Below are 21,204 nucleotides of genomic sequence, written 5' to 3' on the forward strand. Positions count from 1 at the left end.
CCGGAACACGGACGGTATGTCTATGTAGCGTAGCCCGTAGGTGCGGCTTCCAAGGCTGGAGTTTTCTTTTCTGTGTGACTGAACGTATTTATGCTAAAAAGAAATATTGTGCGCAAAATAGTTCTTTTCAGCATAAATACGTCCAATTACTTCCAAATTGCGTAATACATCCATATGAAGTCCTTTCATCGAGCTCCAGAACGACATCATAAGACGGATCCATAGCAGGTAGCTTAGTACAGATTAAGCAATCCTCAAACGTAAAATTTCCACAAAGCTGTTGACTCCGCCGAATCGCGCAGAGGTCATAAAACGGACGAGGGCACCGCCCGCGGTCGGGAGGGCAACAAACGCCTCTTACGTGACCCGGGGTCGGCAGCCCTGCGCGGGATGAAAGTGGATACGTAACCTCGAAAACAAATTTCCAGGCGCGGTAAACAAAGGACCGCGAGAGGTTGAATACGAGATGGTATAAATTTCGGCCGGGAAACGAATCGAATCGGGCGTCCGATTTTTGAATTTATTACTTTCACCGCTTGCATCCGCGTTAGCTAACGCGCGAGGAAAATTGTCCCCGTAACAGCTCGGGATTTCCATACGCGAATATGGAAAACGCAGGAGTCAACGGTTCCGACGTGGTCTCCTTTTACTTCTCTCGATCAGTGGGTCATAGAGGAACGAAGTCGTCGTCCAAGGTGGATGAACTTTCACAACATCCACGGGTCATTTGTGCAAGTCGTAGTGGTTACATTGAAACAAAACTACGGGCTATATAGATATACCGTCCGTTCCGGACTCTGAGGCCGAAAGTTCCGGGTGCTTGAGATGTAGCTTCGATCACTCCGGGTCCTGGGCCCGGAACTTTCGGTCTCTAAGCCCGGAACGCCCACGTTATGTCGGTATAGCTTCGAAGTATGGCTGAACTAAAACCAAAAAAGACACTGGAAAAAAAAAAAAAACACATTGGATCTAGAGTCCAGACTCTTGGAAACATCGAAAAGAAAAAATACTCTTGATTCAATAAGATTTTAGCTTAAATCAAGAACCAAGCCTCTTAATTTGAGCGGATTCCTTTTGATTTAAGCAAAAATCCGATTGAATCAAGAGTATTTTTTCTTGTCGATGTTTTCAAGAGTCTGGACTCTAGATTCAATGTGTTTTCTTTTTCCAGTGTTGCAGTCACTTTTCAAAACAATTGAATTATTAAATCAGCTAAAATCTGATTGAATCAGGAGTACTTTTTCTTGTCAATGTTTTCAAGTCTGGACTCTAGATCAAATGTGTTTTTTTTTCCAGTGTTCACTCGTTCGTATGAAATTTTCACGACCTGATTTTAAGGAACTATACTATACAGACGTACATTTTTGCACAGCATTTTTGGCGAAGCTTTCCTTGAACTGACTATGCTCTCGCGAACCTGGGTGACTAGAATGCGTTCGGGTGCTGATGTTCCAGGAAGCCACAGCCCGAAGAATCCTTTTTTTACCCATTCCATCGCGGATTTGCGCCTTTTTTCGAAAAGGTTGTCGACACCTCGCGCCTTTGTTTCAGGAAGCTGATCCGTCACACGCGCCCATCGACAAAGCCCAATCAAGCCCGGACACAATCGCGAATCGATCGGCCGAAATTGGCTCTCTTTTTTTCCCTCGATCTTCGGAAGACCCGAGGTCAGCGTTCAGCCCTCGGAGTTCACGGAACCTGCCCCTGGTGACACTTTTTTGCGCTATTGTGTTTTTGCACCCTGCATTGTGTTCTTGCACCCGCGCATTGTGTTCTTCAACGGTAGCCCCGCGAAGGCACGCTCCACAAGTGGGTTTCGCGAAGGTTATTCACTCTTTTCCGAGACGTCGCTCTTTGGCGAGTTCCTGAAAGTGCCCCGATCTGTCGCCACTCCAACCTGAGTTTTTTCCTGCCGCTGTTGCCTACGCAGAAAAAAAAATGGGTCGCTGATTTAATAATTAAATTGTTTTAAAAAGTGACTGCAACACTGGAAAAAACACATTAGATTTAGAGTCCAGACTCTTGAAAACACAAGGATAAATACTCTTGATTCAATCAGATTTTTGCTTATATCAAAAGGAAATCCGCTCAAATTAAGAAGCTTGGTTCTTGATTTAAGCAAAAATCCGATTGGATCAAGAGTATTTTTTCTTGTCGATGTTTTTAAGAGTCTGGACTAGATGTCATTGTGATCCAATGTGATCCAATGAGAGATCCAATCCAATGTGATAGATCCAATGTGTTTTTTTCCAGTAGATTTGGCAAATTCCGCGGTTGAGGATGGGGGCGGGGGTCGCCTTCAGGAACAAGAATTCTGTCTTTCAATACATCCTGTCTTTGTTTCTGTCTCCTTAAGTAGTTTTCTCTTTTTCTTTCGTATAGCATCGTGGGAAAATCATCCTCTCGCAGTCGTTCCTTCCGGCTTTTCGGGGTATTCTTTCAGTTATTTCCTATCTGGGGTGGATAGCGCCTAGCAGAGACACCTTATCTTCAGTGGAAAAAAAAAAACACATTGGATCTAGAGTCCAGACTCTTGAAAACATTGACAAGAAAAAGGACTCTTGATTCAATCAGCTTTAAGATTAAATCAAAAGGAAATCCGCTCAAATCAAGAGGCTCGGTTCTTGATTTAAGCTTAAATTTGATTGAATCAATAGTATTTTTACTTGTCGATGTTTTTAAGAGTCTGGACTCCAGATCCAATGTGTTTTTTTTCCAGTGTTCTTTTTTCTGGGGTTGCGGAAGGGGGAAAGGAAGCTAGATTTTCCATAAATTACCCTTCTTTTAGCCTCCAACGCAGATTTCAGGTGCCGATAACACCCACAGCGAGAATATCATATTCAAGCAAGAACAATATTTTTTCACTTTTTCGTTTCAATTCCTTCAGTCCTTTTTCAGTCGTTTCTTCACCGAGGTGCGGCGGGGCGAGACCGCTCCCGAATGTTACGGAAGAGTCGCGGTCGCGGGTGAACGACCTCCCGACGGAGGAGATTCACCGAGGAAGAGTCAGAATCCACGAATTTCACAGAAAACGAAATGACTCGCGCCGGGGCCCCAGCCCCCCCCCCCCCCCCCCTCCGTGGGCCGAGGGCACCGCGAGTTCACTCACCTCGCGACTCCCGAGTTCGAGTAACGGTCTTGGCCGCCGACGCCATCTCCCGGTGACCGCCGCAACTTCCAGTCGCGCACTATTCGCTAATAGTCGGCGCGAAGGTGGGGGTGTAGCATTAATCTGTTTAAAGACCTTAATCTCCAGAAGATAATGTTTTTTGAAGTTTTGGAGACACTTATAAGATGTTTCTCTGCAATCTAAAAATTTTGGTCGAAAATTTTTTTGATAGATATTCACTTCAATTTGTGAGGTTTTAGGCTCAAACTGCGCCAGAATTCCCAACTATCCTCATCCATGCATTTGAGAAAAGTTAGTGAAAATTTTCTCTCAATGGTCAAGGTCCCTTTTCATAGATCCGGTCACATATGAACATCCTTTCTACTTGATTCAAGAGAGATCTTAGTGGCAGATTCTAGAATATTTTTGTTTAAATCAAGTAATTTTTTATCTTCTTGTGCCCACCAAGACTTCCTTTTCACTACCTCCAGCGGATCTTGCGGGGAATAGAATGTAGAGACGCTTGGACTTCATTTTAATAATAGGAACTACAATTTCTGGCTCAAAAAACTATCGTACATCAAGAAACTAATGGTACATACGGTGTTTCTAAAGTGAGCCAGGAATCGTAATTTCGAATGGCAAAATGTATACCAATTTATGGAACCATTGAGTCTCTACAAAATTTACCGGGAACCCGATAGCCAAATCCTGACCCCCCTCCATCTCTATAGACATAAAAATCGTGAGTCTTGCCCTCACCTATTACCTCACGTCCGAGAAGACAGAGAGAGTCCTCCCCAGCGGACGCCGACCCGTTAGCGCGCGGTGCAGCTCGGTACCGTAAGGGCACGGTACCGTACGCGGTTCGGCTCGACTGACTGCCCGGGCGAATTTTTGGGCTCGTTATCACTCGCAGAGTGATAATTCCCTGTCAACAAGGCGCTGCCCGCCCGACCGAAACCGCGTATCGTCAACGGCGAACCCGGTGCAGATGCGTTGTTCTTGCTCCTGGGGGTCGTTGTCCTCTCCTGGAGGAGCGGTTCCGTTGCCGTTTCGCCGGGTCCGTTATTAGCGCATCGGCAAGGAAAAGTCGGTGTATCCGGGTGGTGGACCGTGACTTGGACGTGGTTGAGTCGTAAATGTGTAATTTTTGACATTGAGTCGTATATGTCTAATTTTTGACATTGAGTTGTAAATGTCTAATTTTTGAAATTGAGTCGTAAATGTCTAATTTTTTAAATTGAGTCGTAAATGTCTAATTTTTGAAATTGAGTCGTAAATGTCTAATTTTTAACATTGAGTCGTGAATGTCTAATTTTTGACATTGAGTCGTAAGTGTCTAATTTTTGAAAAAGAGACGTAAGTGCCTGTACAATATATGTTAATGGAAGTGGACATTTAAATTATCTCCTACGCTCGATCAGGCGTGGCTCGAGCATACTTGGACGGAGGGAAGAGGGTGCTGAAAAGATGAAGAAAATAGCAAACTGAGACAGAATAACTTCTTGTCTTTTGAAATGATCTCTTCGTAGTCACGTGAAAAAAGATGGATTTTTTAAGAATATCGGAGAGATAAAGAAAGTTGTCTTCCAGTTGAGTTGATTTGGAGATACAGCACTTCTTCTTCCTCTTTCACAACTTGTGACTTGCATGATTTTTGAGGCAAAAAAGCTGGACAGTGCTGAAATACTATATCGTTGAAAATGAATCTAGAAGGTTTGGAGCCACGAAGTCTCCATTCCGTTCCAAAATATCACCCTCCTAACTTTAAGTTCCATTTCATATGACCGCATCGACTCATCAGAATTCGATTTCCGTAAACTGTGCGATAGCTTTTTTGCCCCAAAAACCGAGCAAGTCACCGGCAGCGAAAGGAAGAGGAAAGCACAATGCTTCCAAAACAAGCGACGGAAGAAGACAAAAGCCGCAGCAGCGTCGCGAGGAAGAGAGAAAGGTTGCGGCTCTAGAAAGAGAAGGCGACACTCCTCTCCATGCGGGAGACAGAGATAGCTCCCAGATGCGGGCTCTACAGCGTTGCCAAAATATCATTTCTTCGAAGAATATCCATATATTGAATCCAACATTTTTCGTGCGACCTGGCAACACCGCAAGCCGGTAAAGCTGCTCGCTGACAATCCCGTTAGCGAGATAGCGCGGGCAATGAACTTGCCATTTTCTTCTTACCCGCCGACCTTGCTCCTTCTAGACGACGAAGGGGGGAGGGGGCCGGACCGCTAACCCTGGCTTCCAGCCCGACTCCGGAAGGGGGGGGGGGGGCTCGGTTCGAATTAATGATCTCAAAATCTTGGATTTATGATCCCGGCATCGTCGGAATTTTGCGGATCCGAGGGAGGCTGGGGCAGGTTATCAGATGTGCGATGATCGATCGCTATTGTTACGAACCGACAAAGACAGGATGTTATCGGGGGAAAGGTGTTTTGGCCCTTTTCGCATTTTCTACTCCCCCCTCCCCCAAGTTTTTGCGTTGCTGGGGTCAAGGCGTGAGCTCCAAATTGAAAAAGGTTTTCGAACCGGCGCGGAGAAAATTGAATTTCGGACGTTTCGATTGGGTTAACGGTTTGCGAAATCAACCTTAGGGTGTAATCATGGTTATGATGTATGAATTGGTCGATTTGCGAACCTCTTAAAGTCCTGATGAAGCCCGTAAAGTGTGCCCTCGACTTGGGTTTGGAGCATTCAGTTGTGCTGTTCGATATATCGTTGGTTGAAGGTTCCAATTATGAACAGAGACTTCAACGCTGAGTTGGTCTTCACTATCAGAATTTATCATTAGATGAGTTATAAATCAACTATGATTTTTAGTAACCATTCCGTGGTGAACTAAAAATAGTTAGTTCGCAGGTATGAATTTGGACTTGAGGTTGGTTTTTTTGTCTCCAATTAGAGTCGCCAAACATTAGCAAATCCAACACCGCGAAGCTGTTCAATATATCATTGTTTGAGAGATTCCAATTATATAAACAGAGACTTTAACGCTGGGTTGGTCTTCACTATTAGAATTTCTCTTTCGATGAGTTATAAATTAACTATGATTTTTAGTAACCATTCAGTGGTGGACTAAAATAGTTGGTCCGCAGGTATGAATTTGGACTTGGGGTTACTTTTTTGGTCTCCAATTAGAGTCGCCGAACATCAGCAAATCCAATACCGCGAAATGAATGGCGCAGCAACTGAACGAGTCTATTGCGCACTTTATCTATTTGAGTTCATTGCGCGTTTGATTCACGAGTCAATTGCGTATTTTACTTTTTCTCCGTAGTTTGTTTACCACCGCCCCTCGCCTCCTTCCTGTCTTCGGGTGCTGCAGCGGGAGCGGAGGGGGCGACCGTCGTGCTGAGCGGGCGGTAAGTAGAATGATTAGGCGAACGAATTAGGTTAGGTCGGTCACCGAAATAGAATCAGCCCCCCTCCCCCCGCGCCTGGTCCGTTGCCGGAGGGACGGGGAGAAAATCGAAGACGCGGGCGCTGATGATCTGTTGACGGATCTGGCGGTGAAAAATTAGAATTTTCAATCCGATGATTTTCGGTAGCTACGATGAATTGTGCGAAAAGGGATGTAAAGACTCCAATTTGGTTGGTTTCTGGTGGTTTCAGCTTTTGGGATCCGTAGGTTTTTTTTGAAAAAAAAAAAGGGCGCGCTCCTTGCGTTTCTGATCTGCACACTTTGATGGATCAAAGTAAATATCCTTTAGCAGACTTCAGTTGCGAGCCATTTTTGGAAGATTTTTTAGAAATTCATCGAATTGAAGGACTTTCAGGACTCTCTGTCTCAAAAATGCTAGATTGACTTCGAATTTTATTGGGAAACATCCACCAAATGAAAGATCAACTAGTTCGGTACTGAATTCCGAGCGATTTGAAGCAAAATTCAGGGCAACCTTAAGAAGTCTAAAAAAGAGCCCTCATCCAAATTTTCAGTAATTTTTTCAAAATTTAACGTGAGAAATCCCACAACATATCTCCTGCACTCTCATGCCTCCGAAGAGTTTGGCTAATGGCTCATTTTAGAAACAACGTACGTGCCATCAGTTTCCCTATGCAGATAGGTGTTTTTATGTACTAGTCAGAAATTGTAGTTCTTCATCGTAAAATGCAGATCATGTGCTCCTCAACAATACATCTTTTTTGAAAAAAAAAAAAAAAACCATCTATATTCATATAATAATGATATATTCATCCCAACTTGGCATCATCGTCAGGACCCGATCATTTCCGCTATGTTTGAAAAAATGGCCTAAAAAGGCCTTTTTTTGCGGTTTTTTTGATATAGCGGCTACGGATGAGGAAAAGTCCCGGATTTAGCTAATGTTTTGAATAGCTGACAAAATTTGGAAGAAAATGGTATATAAATATGCTAGGTTTGCTCAAAAATTGAGGAACCTCGGATTTCGGAACTTTAGAACGCTTCGGAACTTGGCTGACCGCGGCGAGCCGGATCGCGCGTTGACGGGTGCGCCGCGAAAACGTGAATAGGCGCGATGTTCACGATGCTGTATCTTCCTCAATTTTTAAGCAAACCTAACATATGTATACACCATTTTCTTCCAAATTATGTCAGCTATTCAAAACATTAGCTAAATCCGGGACTTTTCCTCATCCGTAGCCGCTATATCAAAAAAAAACCGCAAAAAAAAGGCCTTTTTGGGCCATTTTTTTCAAAATAGCGGAAAATGCTCACCAGATACGCGTGCGGAAACTTCAGATTCGGATTCAGCGACCCAAAAAACATAAAGTAGGCCAAAAAAATCGCTGTGTACCCAAAATTCCAGGTAGACTTACCAGGCGCCTGGACTAATAGGGCCTATTTTTGAAATTAGGAATCATAATCTCTGGCTCATTTTAGAAACAACGTACGTGCCATCAGTTTCCTCATTTAGCAAGGTATTTTTATGCACTAGACAGAAATTGTAGTTCTTCATCGTAGAATGCAGATCATGTGTTCCTCAACTATACATCTTTTTTGAAAAAAAAAAAAAAAATCTATATTCATATAATAATGATATATTCATCCCAACTTGGCATCATCGTCAGGACCCGATCATTCCCTCCATGTAACACTCTCTATTTCCCTGCGTCGCGTCCCTTCCTCCTCTCGCTTTTTTCGCTGCCTTTCAGCGTCATCTACGGCTGATCAATGCCTCCAGAGGTTGCCAAATCGCACCAGAAAAAACACAATTTACCCCACATTAAAACCCTCCCCTAGGATCGATGCCAACTCCACCCAATACCTTAATCCAAAGAAAATATTCAATTTCTTCTCCTCGCGTTCAAAATCCAGGGGGAAATTCGGAAGGGAAATTTCAAATTTCCCGCCGCGCGGCATCGGCGCCGCGCGTCATTGGTCCGATGTTTATTATTTCGCTCGCGTCGCGGCAGCGGCGCACAGTGGACCAGAGAGGTCGCTTGACTTAAACTGCAAATTTCGATGTTCTTTTCGTCACATTTTAAATTGTAAGGGGTGCTTCTTGAGGAAAATCTCACGAGGGAACCAATGGAACCACTTTCAGAACCTCAAAGTTTTGTATTAGCGGAGTTATAAGCGCTTAAAGTTTCCGAATTTTGTCCGAGCTATCCTATTGACTCGATCCAGTGTGCGGTGGCTCCGCCTCCTTGGCCGATCGCCCTCGATTCGCGACCGTGGCCGTGGCTCTAGCACTGCGGGCGCCCGCGGAGTGGGGGGGGGGTGAGGTGAGGTGAGGTGAGGAGATAGGCGGGTGACCCAATGAACTTGTGGGCTTCATTCGCCAGGTTTTTCCGATCGGGAAACTCCGACATCGGTGTCCTCGGAACGTGGTGATTGAGCTGGTGCAGCGGTTGATAACATATTGCCATCGATAGGAGGTCAAATTGCGGCGGTTGGTACCGGGACGAACCGGCATGTACCGGAATGCATCGGAGGATTGAAAATTTTTGGGGGAGTCAAAGGGCTGAAAATCTATGGGACAATCGGACGGTTCATCGGGGAATTGAAAATCTTTCGTATACGGGAAAAAAATGGATTGCTAGTTTAAAAATTAAATTGTTAAAAAAATGTCTGACATGTTTCAAACGTACATTAGACTATAGTGGAAAGCTAATTAAATCGAGGGGGTTAAAAGGCATTTTTTTGTAAATTCTAAATTGAAACATTTTGGACCATTTTTTACCTAAAAAATGGTTAAATCAGCAATATCATTTTTTCTCGTGTAAACTTATTGAACTCGTGCGAGGTAATGGATGATCAAAACCAGGAATATCCATTCTTGAAGTGCCTCTGGACTGTAAAATCGATAGGAACAAGCGCTTCGAGCCTTTATCCTTCCCAGAACACCTTTTAACCCCCCTCCCCCAGGTTATAATCTAGTTCCTTCCCGGCTACTAGCGCCATGCGAGGTTAAGTATAAGGCTGCAACAAGGGTGAAAAACCCTAAAAAACAACTCCTCCGAGAAATTCGAGGTTACTCTCTCCCACCCTCTCAGCCTCAGCTTCGGAGACTTGAACGCACGGGTAAGAAATGAGTCGCGGAACCCTGTATGTGTAAACATAAGAAGAATGATGCTTTTACTCTCTTCCACCCTCTCAGCCACAGCTTCAGAGACTCGAACGCACGGATAAGAAGGAGTCGCGGAACCCTGTACGCGTAAACAAAAGAAGAATGACGCTTTTCCTCGTGGGTTTCATAAAATGCGCCCTTTCACGGATTCGGAAAAATAAAGAAACACCGTCGCAAGTACGAACCGAGCACGATTTTGCAACCGCCCGACGTGCGGTTTGCCTACCCGTCGCGGGGCGTCGAATGCCCAGCGCGTCTCCGTCGAGCGCGAGGTCGTTGCACTTGGCAGTGAAATTGCGATGGGCGGGCGGCCCGGCGAGAGGGGGGGAGGGGGGGTCCGACGACGGAGCAGTGAAAATGTAGGTTAGATTGCCATACTTCATACGTGCTCCCCCCACCCGCCCGCCCGGGGCGGCCTCCATGCACGCCCCCTGCTGTCGACACAGTTGCGCCTCTACGCAAATACCCCGGGGTACGGGAACGAGGGGGGAGGGGGGCACCCTCCTCACGTGTGTGTCTGTTTTGGGGGGATTTCGACGCCGAGCTGCATTCAAATTAGAATGGGTTGGGTCGTGGGGTGTCCCCTTAGTTGGTTCTATCCGTTGGGAAGGAACCGAAACTGAAAAAAAAAATGAAATTAATTCATTGGCGAATCGAGCAAATTGGCAACATTGTTTTTATCCCATTTAAACCTGAGGAATTATATCGATTCTTGGAGGAACTAGGTGCTCCGACAAGAATCGATTATTCAACATAGGTTTAAATTGGAGTAATTACCGTTGAGTTTAATTGGGTGGATTTTGTAAGTATAATTGCATTTCGAGTTGCCTCGTTTTGTTATGCATTATGTATTGAAACATGCGTGGATTCTTTTCATTTTCTCATGTTTGGTTATTTTTGTGTTTCAGATTCTTGAGCCCGTCTAAAAAAAGCCGCCAAAATTCCTACCAGCGTGAGGACAGCGTGCAAGACGTTAGTCGGCTCCAACAGAAATGTAAACAAACAGCTTGCAATGAGACAGGTGAGTCTTCATTCCCATTTCTTTTAGCGTGCAGTAATTTTTATGGCTTGAATGACAATTTTCATCCTAACCTCTTCATCTCGTTTTTTCACCAGAATCGGTCCAGCTATTTGGCAACACCGGAGTCCCTCCATTTCAAACCATGTTAATAAATCGATTTATGTAGGAGTACGTGGTCCCTTCAAGAATCGATATATTTCCATTGGTTCAAATGGCGGAGTACAACGTTGCCAATTTGCTGGATCCACCGATGTCTCTCACCATTTTCGGGAGCATCGTTCCGATTTTCCTTGGGCGTGCGTGGCGAGCTTTGGCCAAGTTTGGCAACGCGCGAGTGATAGTGAAAGAGCAAGCGCGAACTAGGGAAGCGCGGCTAGTGCCGGGGCGGCGGGGCAGCGCGGAGTGCGGCGAGTAGAAAAATGAGAGTGAACTTTCTTCGCGAAGCGTGAGCGAGGAGTCAAAGCTCCGGTCAAAGACCTCGGTTACCGGCACAGCTCAGGACAAAGACCCCAGCGTCCACCGCGTTGTCGCTTCGCACGCTCCGATCTCTTCGTGTCTCTCTCACTCAAGAGGCGACCTGTAGAGTTAGTCTCTTTCTATCTCGCTGATTCCTCTCCGGTCGCTTTCAGTCCCCGTCCGTTTGTCGGTGGTCAAATCAGGCGTTTGGTGCCTGATGGAGATGATTGTGCTGTGGGTCCAGCGTTACCTGACGAATTCTTAAGAACCTGACGAATCTCCCTGACGAAGGGTGAAAGGGGGAGAAAGAGATTAAAAAAGAGGGAGAGGGGAAAAAGAGATTAAAAAGGGAAAAAATGGAGTAAGGGATTGAAAAGCTAAGAAAAGAGCCTGACGGAAGCAATGGGCCCTTTTACAGGGCCCCATATGCCCCTGCTTGTCGAATGATCGGTAAATTATTTACCAATAGATTCACATGTTTTATTTTGTTAGTGTTTTCATTTTCATTAGGATTCATATTCAATAATTTTTTTGAAAAGGTTACCTTTTCTCCTGATCTCTTAGTTTTTCTATTTTCCTTTAAAACGTTGACCCATCGCCGGGTTCTTCTTGACCACTCCTTTACTAGGTTTCTTACTTTCTATGCTGTGCTTTTCAGTTCCATCTCTAGTTTTTACCACAACGAGCTTTGTCTGGTGATAAAACCAATTTGGAACGAAAATAATAAAACTAATAAAATTTTTCGATAAAATTAAATTTTTTGCAGTGAATATATTTTGACCGTCCGAGCGGAGATACGTGGTTTTGCATTTTAGCCGTCGATATTCGCTCTAAACAATCCAGAGGCGGATCCAGTAATTTGGCAACATCGGGTTTCCTCCATTTAAATCTATATTAAACAATCGATTCTGCGAGCACCTGGCCCCTCCAAGAATCGATACATTTCCACGGGTTTAAATGGAGAAAAACAATATTGCCGATTTGCTGGATCCGCCGATGAAAGAATCACGACGTCGCTACAAAGCCGTCAATATTTTGACCGTCCAAGATTTCCTGAGCGCGGACTTCCGAGTCCACCCGCTCGGAAATGAGACCAGGTGACGTCGCCCGAATGAGTCCAAGCCGAGACGCCAATGACAATGACAATGACCGAGCGCACCGCGTACAACACCTAATTCTCGGCTTCCTCCTAGCACCTCCTTCGGCGGACCCCCCCCCCCCCCCCCTCGTCCCCGCCCGCCCGCCCGCCCTCGCTCCTGAAATAATTCTCGGACGGTGCCCGCGAACCCGCGCGGCCGTCACTCCAACAGCAACGAAGGAAAAACGCCATATGAGCCTTCAGGCGTTGCCAAATTTCCTTGGGTAAATCACTAATTTTCAGGAAATTTTATGAATATTTGTCTGCCGATTTCTCAGATAATTTTGTTACTAATCTAATTTAAAATATCTGAAAATTTCAAGGAAAAATGTTCATAAATTTCGTCAAAAATACATGTTTTATCCGGGGAAATTTGGCAACTCTCGAATGTTCATATGGCGTTCTTCCTCAGCGCGGCGGAGCAGCAGCGAGGGCAACAACCGGTGAAACGGAGAGTGCTCGCTCGCGAACCGCGAACGGCGCACAGTGGATCGAGTCGATAAGAGAGGTCGGACGAAATTTGGAAACTTTAAAAGCTTAGAACTCCGCTCATACGAGACTTTGGAGGTTCTAAAAGTGGTTCCGTTGGTTTTCTCGTGAAATTTTCTTCCGGATGCACCCCTTAAATTTTAAAATTTGACGAATTTAACATCAAGATTTGCAGTTTCAGTCAAAAATTTTACGTGCGACCTCGCTGATTGACTCGATCCACTGTGCGCTGGCTGGGCCTGGAGCCGGAGTCTGCGCAGCATTGCCCCGGCTTCCAGAAGCTTCATCGAAGCGAGGAGAGAATCGGCGCACCATCGGAGCGCAATTGTCAGCTCGTTGTTCCGTGCGAATTTCCCATCGTAAAATAAACCCCCCCCCCCCCCAAAAAAAAAAAAAAAAACAACATAAAAATAAAAATAAAATAAAAAAATGAGCACTTTAAATTCACTTAATGTGCATGAGGGGGCCATGATATGGTCCTCCAAAGTTTGAGTGAAATTGAACAAGTAGATTTTGAGATACGGCTTCACACAGAAATAAGGTACGGACAGACATATTTTTTCAATAATGGTTTTTTTTTCTCCTGAAATTTTCAAACGCATAGAAATGATACAAAAATTCAACTTCTTCTTTTTTTTTTGTTAAGTCGCAAAATAGACAATATAAATATTTGAGTCCAATCGGCTACCTTGACTGAAAAATGCCGAAAATTCATTAAAAAGGCTGGAAAAGTCGGGGAATTTTTCTTGTGGGTCAAGAGCCGTTTAATTTTAGAGTGTTTCAGTCAGATTTGGACCTTGTGGTTTTGTGGAAGATTTCAGAAATTCCGGGAGTTTCGGAAGTTCTGTCGACTAAGCAAGGATAGGTTAGAAAAATTTGAAATTTGAATGAATGTGGGCCTTGACGAACGATCTGAATTAATGTCATGCAATCGAATTCATCGAAGGAATAGATTGGTCGTTGGTGGAACGTATCTGACGAGATGATACGTCCTGCTGCAAATCACGCTCGGAGATTTTCTCTGTTTTCCCCAATAGATAACGACAGGTTTCGGTTCTGATTAGAGCCCCTGTGCTGATTAACCGCCAGTCCGAGTTGATCACGGAAAAATAATCAGATTTCAAACCTAATCACGATAAAAGTTTTCGAAGATATCTTCAAAACAAGTCCATTTTTGCATGAGCCTCGAGTTGCATAAAAGGACTAGCTACCTAAGACTCATCAAGGAATGGACCTGTCCCCTTTTGAAAAGAACTGATTCATTCGTTCCCTCGTGTAGAAAGAGACGTTTCTGTCTGATTGAATCAAACAAAAATAAAACTTGCTAACTGCACTGAAAAAAAATCTCGGTGTATTCACTAGGAAAAGAGTAAAATTACCAAGAATTCAGGATTCTATTTGATCCCAGTTTTTTCTCGGTAAAATTACCATTTATGGAATTGGTTATTTTACCGAGATATCTCTGTAAAATTATTGAATTTTCTCGGTAATTTTACAGGAACTTGGGTTAAAAACGCCAATATTTTTTATCGACTGTGGTAGAATTACCGAGATAGAATGGCAAAGTTACCGGGAATCGATTACCAATAAGAGTGGTATTCTTACCTGTAAAAAACAGTAAAAATACCGGTTTTTAGGTAAGCTTACCAGTCTGTCTTGTTAAAATTACCAATAATTGGTAAAAAAGTGAGATGGTAGAAGTGCCAGCAGACCTTGGTAAAAACGCTGAGATTTTTTTTTCAGTGAGGAACGGACCTGTCTCCTTTTGAAAAGAACTGATTAATTTGTTCCCTTGTGTAGAAAGAGACGTCCCTGTCTGATTGAATCGAACAAAAATAAAACTTGCTAACTGAGAATACTAATCAGTCAGGCAACAGTGAGGACAGTAGAAGAAAACACCATTGCCCAACATCATCTTTCCACGCCAGAACTCCCGAGTCAAATCAGGATTTTTTCGAGACGACGCGGCAGCAGGGAAGGAGGAAGAAGATCTAGGTCACTCTTTGAACTTGAGAGAGTGAACTCTTCTCGTGGGGCCGCGGCAGTGCATTGCTCCCAGAGCACCTGGCTAGTCAACACGTTCGTACTCTACGCTCCGCGATACTCCGAGTTGGTCCGCAGTTGGTTCGCAACAGTTGGTCCGTCCAAACCTCGAAAATCCGCATCAACCTAGCGATTCGTTGTTTGGACCTGGTGGTTCGCGATTCGAAAACCGTGTTCGGGAAGTGATCTTTGCCACTCGATTTTGAAATCCTGGTGTTGTGACAGTGGTTTAAACTGGCTACCTCAGCTCGCGGAAGGACCCGCGGTGAGCTATCGGAGGTCGAAGTGATATGGGTTGACCTCGGTCAACATTCAAGTGGTTCGTGTCGCATCTCCTGGAGGTCGTTCGGTTTCCTGTGAAATTTTGGACTTTGGTGTGCGGGATGAATGTCTCTTTCGAGTCTGGGAAAAGTTGAGCGCGGTTCTGTCGGAGTTTTTCAGCCTCTGGAAAATGGGTTGACGTCGCCTTTTTTGGATCGTCTCCTGTGAGATTCGCTCACCAGTTTTTTTGGTTCGTCTTGAAAGTTTGTGCGACTGTTCGGAATTTTTTAGAGTAATCGCAGTTTTAGTCGAAAGGTCGGAGTCGAAAATTTTGTGTTGGTTTTTTCTTCTCCCGGGTGAAGCGCTCAAAGTGAAGATGAGTGTCCGACAGCTCGGAACTTTTAGCCTAACGAATTTTTAGTTACCTCAAAATTTCACCCTACACTTCGTTACCAAATGGTGCAATCTGCGCATCAACCATGGTCAAGGTGAGGATGTTGGACTCGATTTTTGATTTCAGTGGTGTTATGACACGATTTTCAAGTCGGTTGGGACGTTTCGGGTCAATGGAGAATTTGCACGCAATTTTTTTATTGCTTCATCTGAAAGTGCCTAATGAGCTGAGTTCGCAATATTTTTCATAATTTTTTTCTGACATGGGAAATTGGAGAAAAATTGATTTAAAAGTGAGAAAATGCGCCGCCTTGTGACGTCATCTGGCGGCATTTCCCATTTAAACACATGTATTTTAGCAGAATCGGTTATTTTGTCATATCTCCTCTAATAATCGCTCAATTTATGAATCAAGGGTATCTTCGTGTTCAGTTCACTCAGAGGATTCCACTTAAACAGGAAATTCATCAAATTTCAGACCCTTGCAAATTCTCCATTATTCGGATATTAGAATTCAATTTTTTTTTTTTTTTTGTTTGTTTAAATTTCGGTAGGAGGAGCAACTCGCTTGGAAAAAATCCGTCAGTCGAAAAAAGCCAAGTCGGTAGGCTCGTGAGCGAGTAGTTGTGTGGTATGATTAGCGCGTATATTTCCTTCTTTTTCCAGTTTTTCCATTACAAAAACTCCCATTTTTTAAAATTATTATTTTTTCCTTTTTTTTATTTTGGGTGATTGTCAACTGTGAAAAACTGATCAGCCTATTTTCACTGCAGAACATACACATTTCTTGATTAATTTTGATAAAAAAGGGTACGATGCAAAATTTGGATTTTCCTTCCTTTTGTTACAATTATGATTACATATTATGATTCTGAACTGTTGCGAGTCGTCAACAGGAACAGAAAGCAATCTTGCTTCAACGTTCTTCGATTTAGCTCGCCCAAAAGTAAGGGATCGCTCCTTTAAGTTCATATAGCGCAACTATACCAGCACGACGGTCGCGGTCTGGTATCATTCATAAATGAAGGCGATTTTTACCTCAGAACATTAATCGGTCGATCTAAGAAATTATTTACGGAATCAGCGACTGATCAGTGATACTGAAGAGCGTAAAACAGTGCGCCGATTGTGAACTGAGAAAAATGTATCCTAAAAGTAGCAACGTTGCGATTTTCCCGTCAAATGTTATATTTATGGATGAATCCGCCTTTTTAAATGTTCAAATTATGTATTGTTATTCGTTGATTTATTTTTCAAAATTCCTGAAAATTTTTTTACGGTAGTTTAAAATGAAACAGATGAAAACTGCGATTTGGAATCACTCGAAAAGGAAGGCGATTTAACTTGTCACACGAGGAAAAATCGGATGTTGATTTAGCATTCGTACCGTTGAAAAATCGTGCGAATTTTACATTTAAAAAAATGCTAACTTAACACTAAATGTGTTCATTTAACCGTAGAAGTAGTTATCCCAGCATTTTTTTTTTTTTTTTTAAAATCAGCATTTACATTTATCGCACATTTTTTTTAAAAAATTATAAATGCTGAAGCAACATTTTATTTTTTTCCATGAAAATTTATCGACAGATTTTTAAACCATTTGTTTTACCTGATGTTTCGTGATCTCCGTTTTTTTTTTTTTTTTTTTTTTTTTTTTTTTTTTTTTTTTTTCTGTCCTCATCTTTCTTTCGGTGTGCATAAACAGCAAATGGGTTTATATATCAAATGTTTAACTGAGCGTTTTGTCTTTCTGATTTCAGGACACGTTGGGCATGGATGAGGGGGGAGACGGGGGGCCTGCCTGGGACCTGAACACGATCAAGGAGGAGGAGTTTGAGAAGCATGTCGTCTACATCGTCCCTGACAAGCCGGTCGAACCAGAATGTCCCAACAGGGCAGAAGCCTCACTCCCCAGAAACTTGGTCCTCAAACAGTCCCAGTCCCTCAATGATGTAAGTTCAACAACCATTAATGCCATTTGGACTACATTTTGCAATTTTGAACTATAAATTCTAGCCCGGTTTAAAAACAACGTATGTGCCATTAGTTTCCCAATGCACATAGGTGTTTTTCCAGAAGATCCAGAATTTATAGTTCCAAATTGCAAAATGCAGTCCATTTAAGCCTAGGATTTTAGTTCAGAAATTACCAAAGAAAAAACAGTAGGCCAGCACGACTATAGTATGCAAGGTTGCCACAGTCAGGGAATACTGGGAACTGTTCGGGAATTTTAATAAGTCAGAGAAAACCTGGAAATATCAGGGAAAATGACGAAAGTGTCAGGGAAAAATTATTAATTCAAATCTATTAGCTTTCTAGAATGGAGGATTTGACGTTGAGAACAACAAATTTTGCCTGGAAACTATTTCAAAGCATGTTTTCTTGGCCATATGGCATATCTTCAATTGTCAGGCGATTTCACTCAGATGTGTCAGAAAAATGTCTGGGAATTTTAAATGAAGTAGTTTGCAGAATAAACCTGATCTTGTCAGGATTTTTTGGGGTTTTTAAAATTTTACCGACCCACTAAATTTTTTCATTTAATTGAGCGAGGATCCAAAAACCTTGTACGACGAGAAATTCTAAATTCGATGTTTCTTTTACAACAGGTGCTGGGCGTCTGGAGCACGAGTTACATTCCTAGGGGAACCCGCTTCGGTCCCTTCGTTGGCGACGTCTACGCCAAAGACGCAGTTCCTAAGTCAGCAATCAGAAAATATTTTTGGAGGGTAAGTTTCGAATCTCTCCTTCCATTTTACCGTCTCGATTCTTCGATATCTGTCCGCAGAAAGTATGCCTCTTCCATCAACTGTCATTTTCTTGGGCTACTCTCATTCAAGTTTATTTTTATCAAGATCTGAATTAACAATGACTTACAATCTACGACAGCGCCTAGATGCAACTAAAACTACTCTCCGGTGGTCTTTGTTGCATAACCGAAAAACGGAAGGCGCGTCGACCGTCTGAGTGCACTCTATGATCCATTTTTAAAGTTTGTTTTGCGGGTTGTTTACGTCTGTTTTGCAGGCGCACGGTTTACATTACTCTAACACCACCTTTAGACGGTAGTTTACTATTTAGTCTTTAGCATTCACGTTTAGTTCTAAGTATCTAATACGTGCGTTTGAGCGTGATTTTTGGGCTTCGCAAATTTCAGTCAAATTTTAAATCACTGGAATAATTTTCCCACCGTCAAACGCTTGCCACTAAACCACTCATTGTTGGATTTCTAGTTTATTAAATAAGTTAAGTGTTATTATTCTCACATCAGAAGTTTAAAATTTAAGCAGAGAAAGGCTTCACATTGCCTCTCGAAAGGCTTTTTTCTTTCGTAGTCAAAACTAACCAAGCCCCAAAAACCTTCTGATTTAGAAAGGACGAAGAAATGCTAAAATTGTTCATGAGACCATGAATTGATAGATGAGAAAACCGACTCCTTAGTTTAAATCACGTGCGGCTACTGATACATAGCCTCTAAAAATTTGATTTGAGCCACATTTTCTGGGACTTATGTATGAATGGGCCATAAGTAAAAATATGTTTTCTCGTGTTTAAGTATAGAGTAAAGGGTATTCCTTACACAGTCAAGATAATTCACGGTGATGAAGTCAATGCTTAAACCCGGAAAATTTACAATTTTGCAGTAATGCAATTAATTATTTTAACTGTCCCGTGTAAGGGGCACTTAATTGCAAAGCTGCCTACTTCGTCGATCAGGGAGAAAAAATATATGCGGCTTTTTTTAAAGATTTATACAACTTCAACTAATTGTTTAAGTCTTAGAACAAATGAAATTTTAGAGGGACTTTAATTCATCTAAAAATGGTGAAGAGTCAAACAAGAGAGTGAATTTTTTTTATATATGTTTTATGAATCGAAGTCGGCAGCTTTGAGCGTTGAATTGTTTTCTAATAACTCTGGTGTTGTTGATGTTTCCTTCTGGACTGTCCCGAAACTTATTCATTTTGTTTTTTGTTTTGTTCTCTTCTCTTCTCTGTCTTTCCTTCCGTGTGCGATTGCGATGTTGCTGGTCAAATTCAGGTCCAAATTCGAGACGACCCTGAAATGTGGCCATATGAGGTATGCTTTTTTACATTCAATTGTTTTAATTATGAATTCTCTGCTTGTTGCTTGTTTGTGTTTTTTTAAATGGCACGCATCGGGTGTGGAAAGCGGGCATATTTAGCAAAAGTCACCCTGGGAGGAATATTAATATATTTTTTTACGATTTCTTGGTACCTATAAACTGCATCCGTAGTTTATCCGCCCGTGTTAGACCTCTCAAAATTAAAAAAAAAAAACACACAAATATTTACCGAAAGTATGAATAAATGATTGATAGGATTGAACTCGTCAATGGCTAATCCAGGGACAAGGACAAGACATGCCTTTTAGAATCGCCTTCAATTTTCACGATATGCAGCCAGTTGCACACCATCTATTCCCCAGCTAATTTGGAAACCGGGCGATCAAAAGCTGTTATTTAATCCCCTCTATTTTCCTTTTTTTTTACTGGATATCAAATGTAACAACTCGCTTGACGTTATTATTTTAATAGTTGGAAATTTCAAGCGCATTGCATGTTAGTAATTATAAAATGGTTGTAAGTTTATCAATGGAGTTGATTAAGTATCAGGGAATCCATTGATTTATTCATGAGAAATTAATAAAATTTGATAAGAAGTCATGTTGACGAACATATTTTAACGATGAGATGTTGATTCTCTGCTAATTTACATTAATGATACATATTTGTCGACTGCTCTCGTCGTAATATAAATGACGTCATTGCTAGGTCATAATTATTTAAAACCATCTAAGAAATTGTACATAGGCATAAATTACTAAAGTCTATCATTTGAAAATAAGCGTTTACATATAAAATATATAAGAGGGTATCTCTAAACTGGAAAAAGAACGAGGGATGCGGAAAAGTCCTCGTAGAAATCGTGGTGAGCGGTTGACACTGAAATAGTTGTCAACTCGCATCTACTGTAGCGAATGTGTAGTGCTGTTTGCATGGAGAAGAATTGAAGGCGTTTTATACGGCCCACTATGTCAGCCGTCACATTCGTCGCTCTCCACTCGCAATTAATGTATTAAATGGTGTTCAGTTATTGGATCTAAGTCTCATGGCTTTGTTTTGTTTTTGCTTACAGATTTACGAAGAAAATCAATTATTTTATTACATAGATGGATACGATGTAAGCAAATCAAACTGGATGCGATACGTGAACCCAGCTTATTCCTCTGATTCTCAAAATTTAATTGCCTGCCAGTATAAGGTAAGCATTCAATTTTATTATATAATTACTTTACTAAGGAAGAACGCAGTATGAGCCCTAAGGCGTTGCTAAATTCCCTTCGATAAAATTCGAATGCTTATGTATACTCTTACTAAAATTTTGTACCTGAGCTAAGTAGCAAATTCATAATTTTCTTAACTATCAATTTGACCATGATCTTCTGACAGAAGACTTTTTCTTTAAATTTCAAGTCTTTCCACAGGTATTGTTCGTCTTTAATTATATTAATTGCTCTGCTTTATTTTCTAAGGATTCTGTTTTTGTTTTTTCCAGATGAATATTTATTTTTACACTATTCGGCCTATTTTACCTAATCAAGAGCTCTTAGTCTGGTATTGTCGTGAGTTTGCGGAGAGGCTTAACTACCCACTCACTGGTGAACTGATGATGCAAAAAATATGTAAGTATACATGATTAGGTAACTTTCCTAC

At 42.2% G+C, this 21,204-nt stretch overlaps 1 protein-coding gene across 3 annotated transcripts in view; it reads left to right on the top strand.

The window, feature by feature from the left end:
* The window catches only part of LOC109036092 (PR domain zinc finger protein 1-like), a 45,403-nt gene that overhangs the window by 16,116 nt on the left and 8,083 nt on the right, over window positions 1–21,204 (top strand). The window contains exons 2-7 of one of the 3 annotated variants that reach the window (XM_072304618.1): window positions 10,575–10,687; window positions 17,228–17,419; window positions 18,077–18,196; window positions 19,509–19,547; window positions 20,627–20,752; window positions 21,047–21,173. In XM_072304618.1, coding sequence (XP_072160719.1) covers window positions 10,679–10,687; window positions 17,228–17,419; window positions 18,077–18,196; window positions 19,509–19,547; window positions 20,627–20,752; window positions 21,047–21,173 — 613 coding nt within the window. In that variant the 5' untranslated portion in view covers window positions 10,575–10,678. Of the gene's footprint in view, window positions 1–10,574; window positions 10,688–14,818; window positions 15,563–17,227; window positions 17,420–18,076; window positions 18,197–19,508; window positions 19,548–20,626; window positions 20,753–21,046; window positions 21,174–21,204 lie in introns of those variants that run through there. The other 2 variants (XM_072304619.1, XM_072304620.1) reach the window with 2 other exon arrangements.

The sequence above is a fragment of the Bemisia tabaci genome, chromosome 9, assembly GCF_918797505.1.
Source record: "Bemisia tabaci chromosome 9, PGI_BMITA_v3".
Lineage (NCBI taxonomy): Eukaryota > Metazoa > Arthropoda > Insecta > Hemiptera > Aleyrodidae > Bemisia > Bemisia tabaci.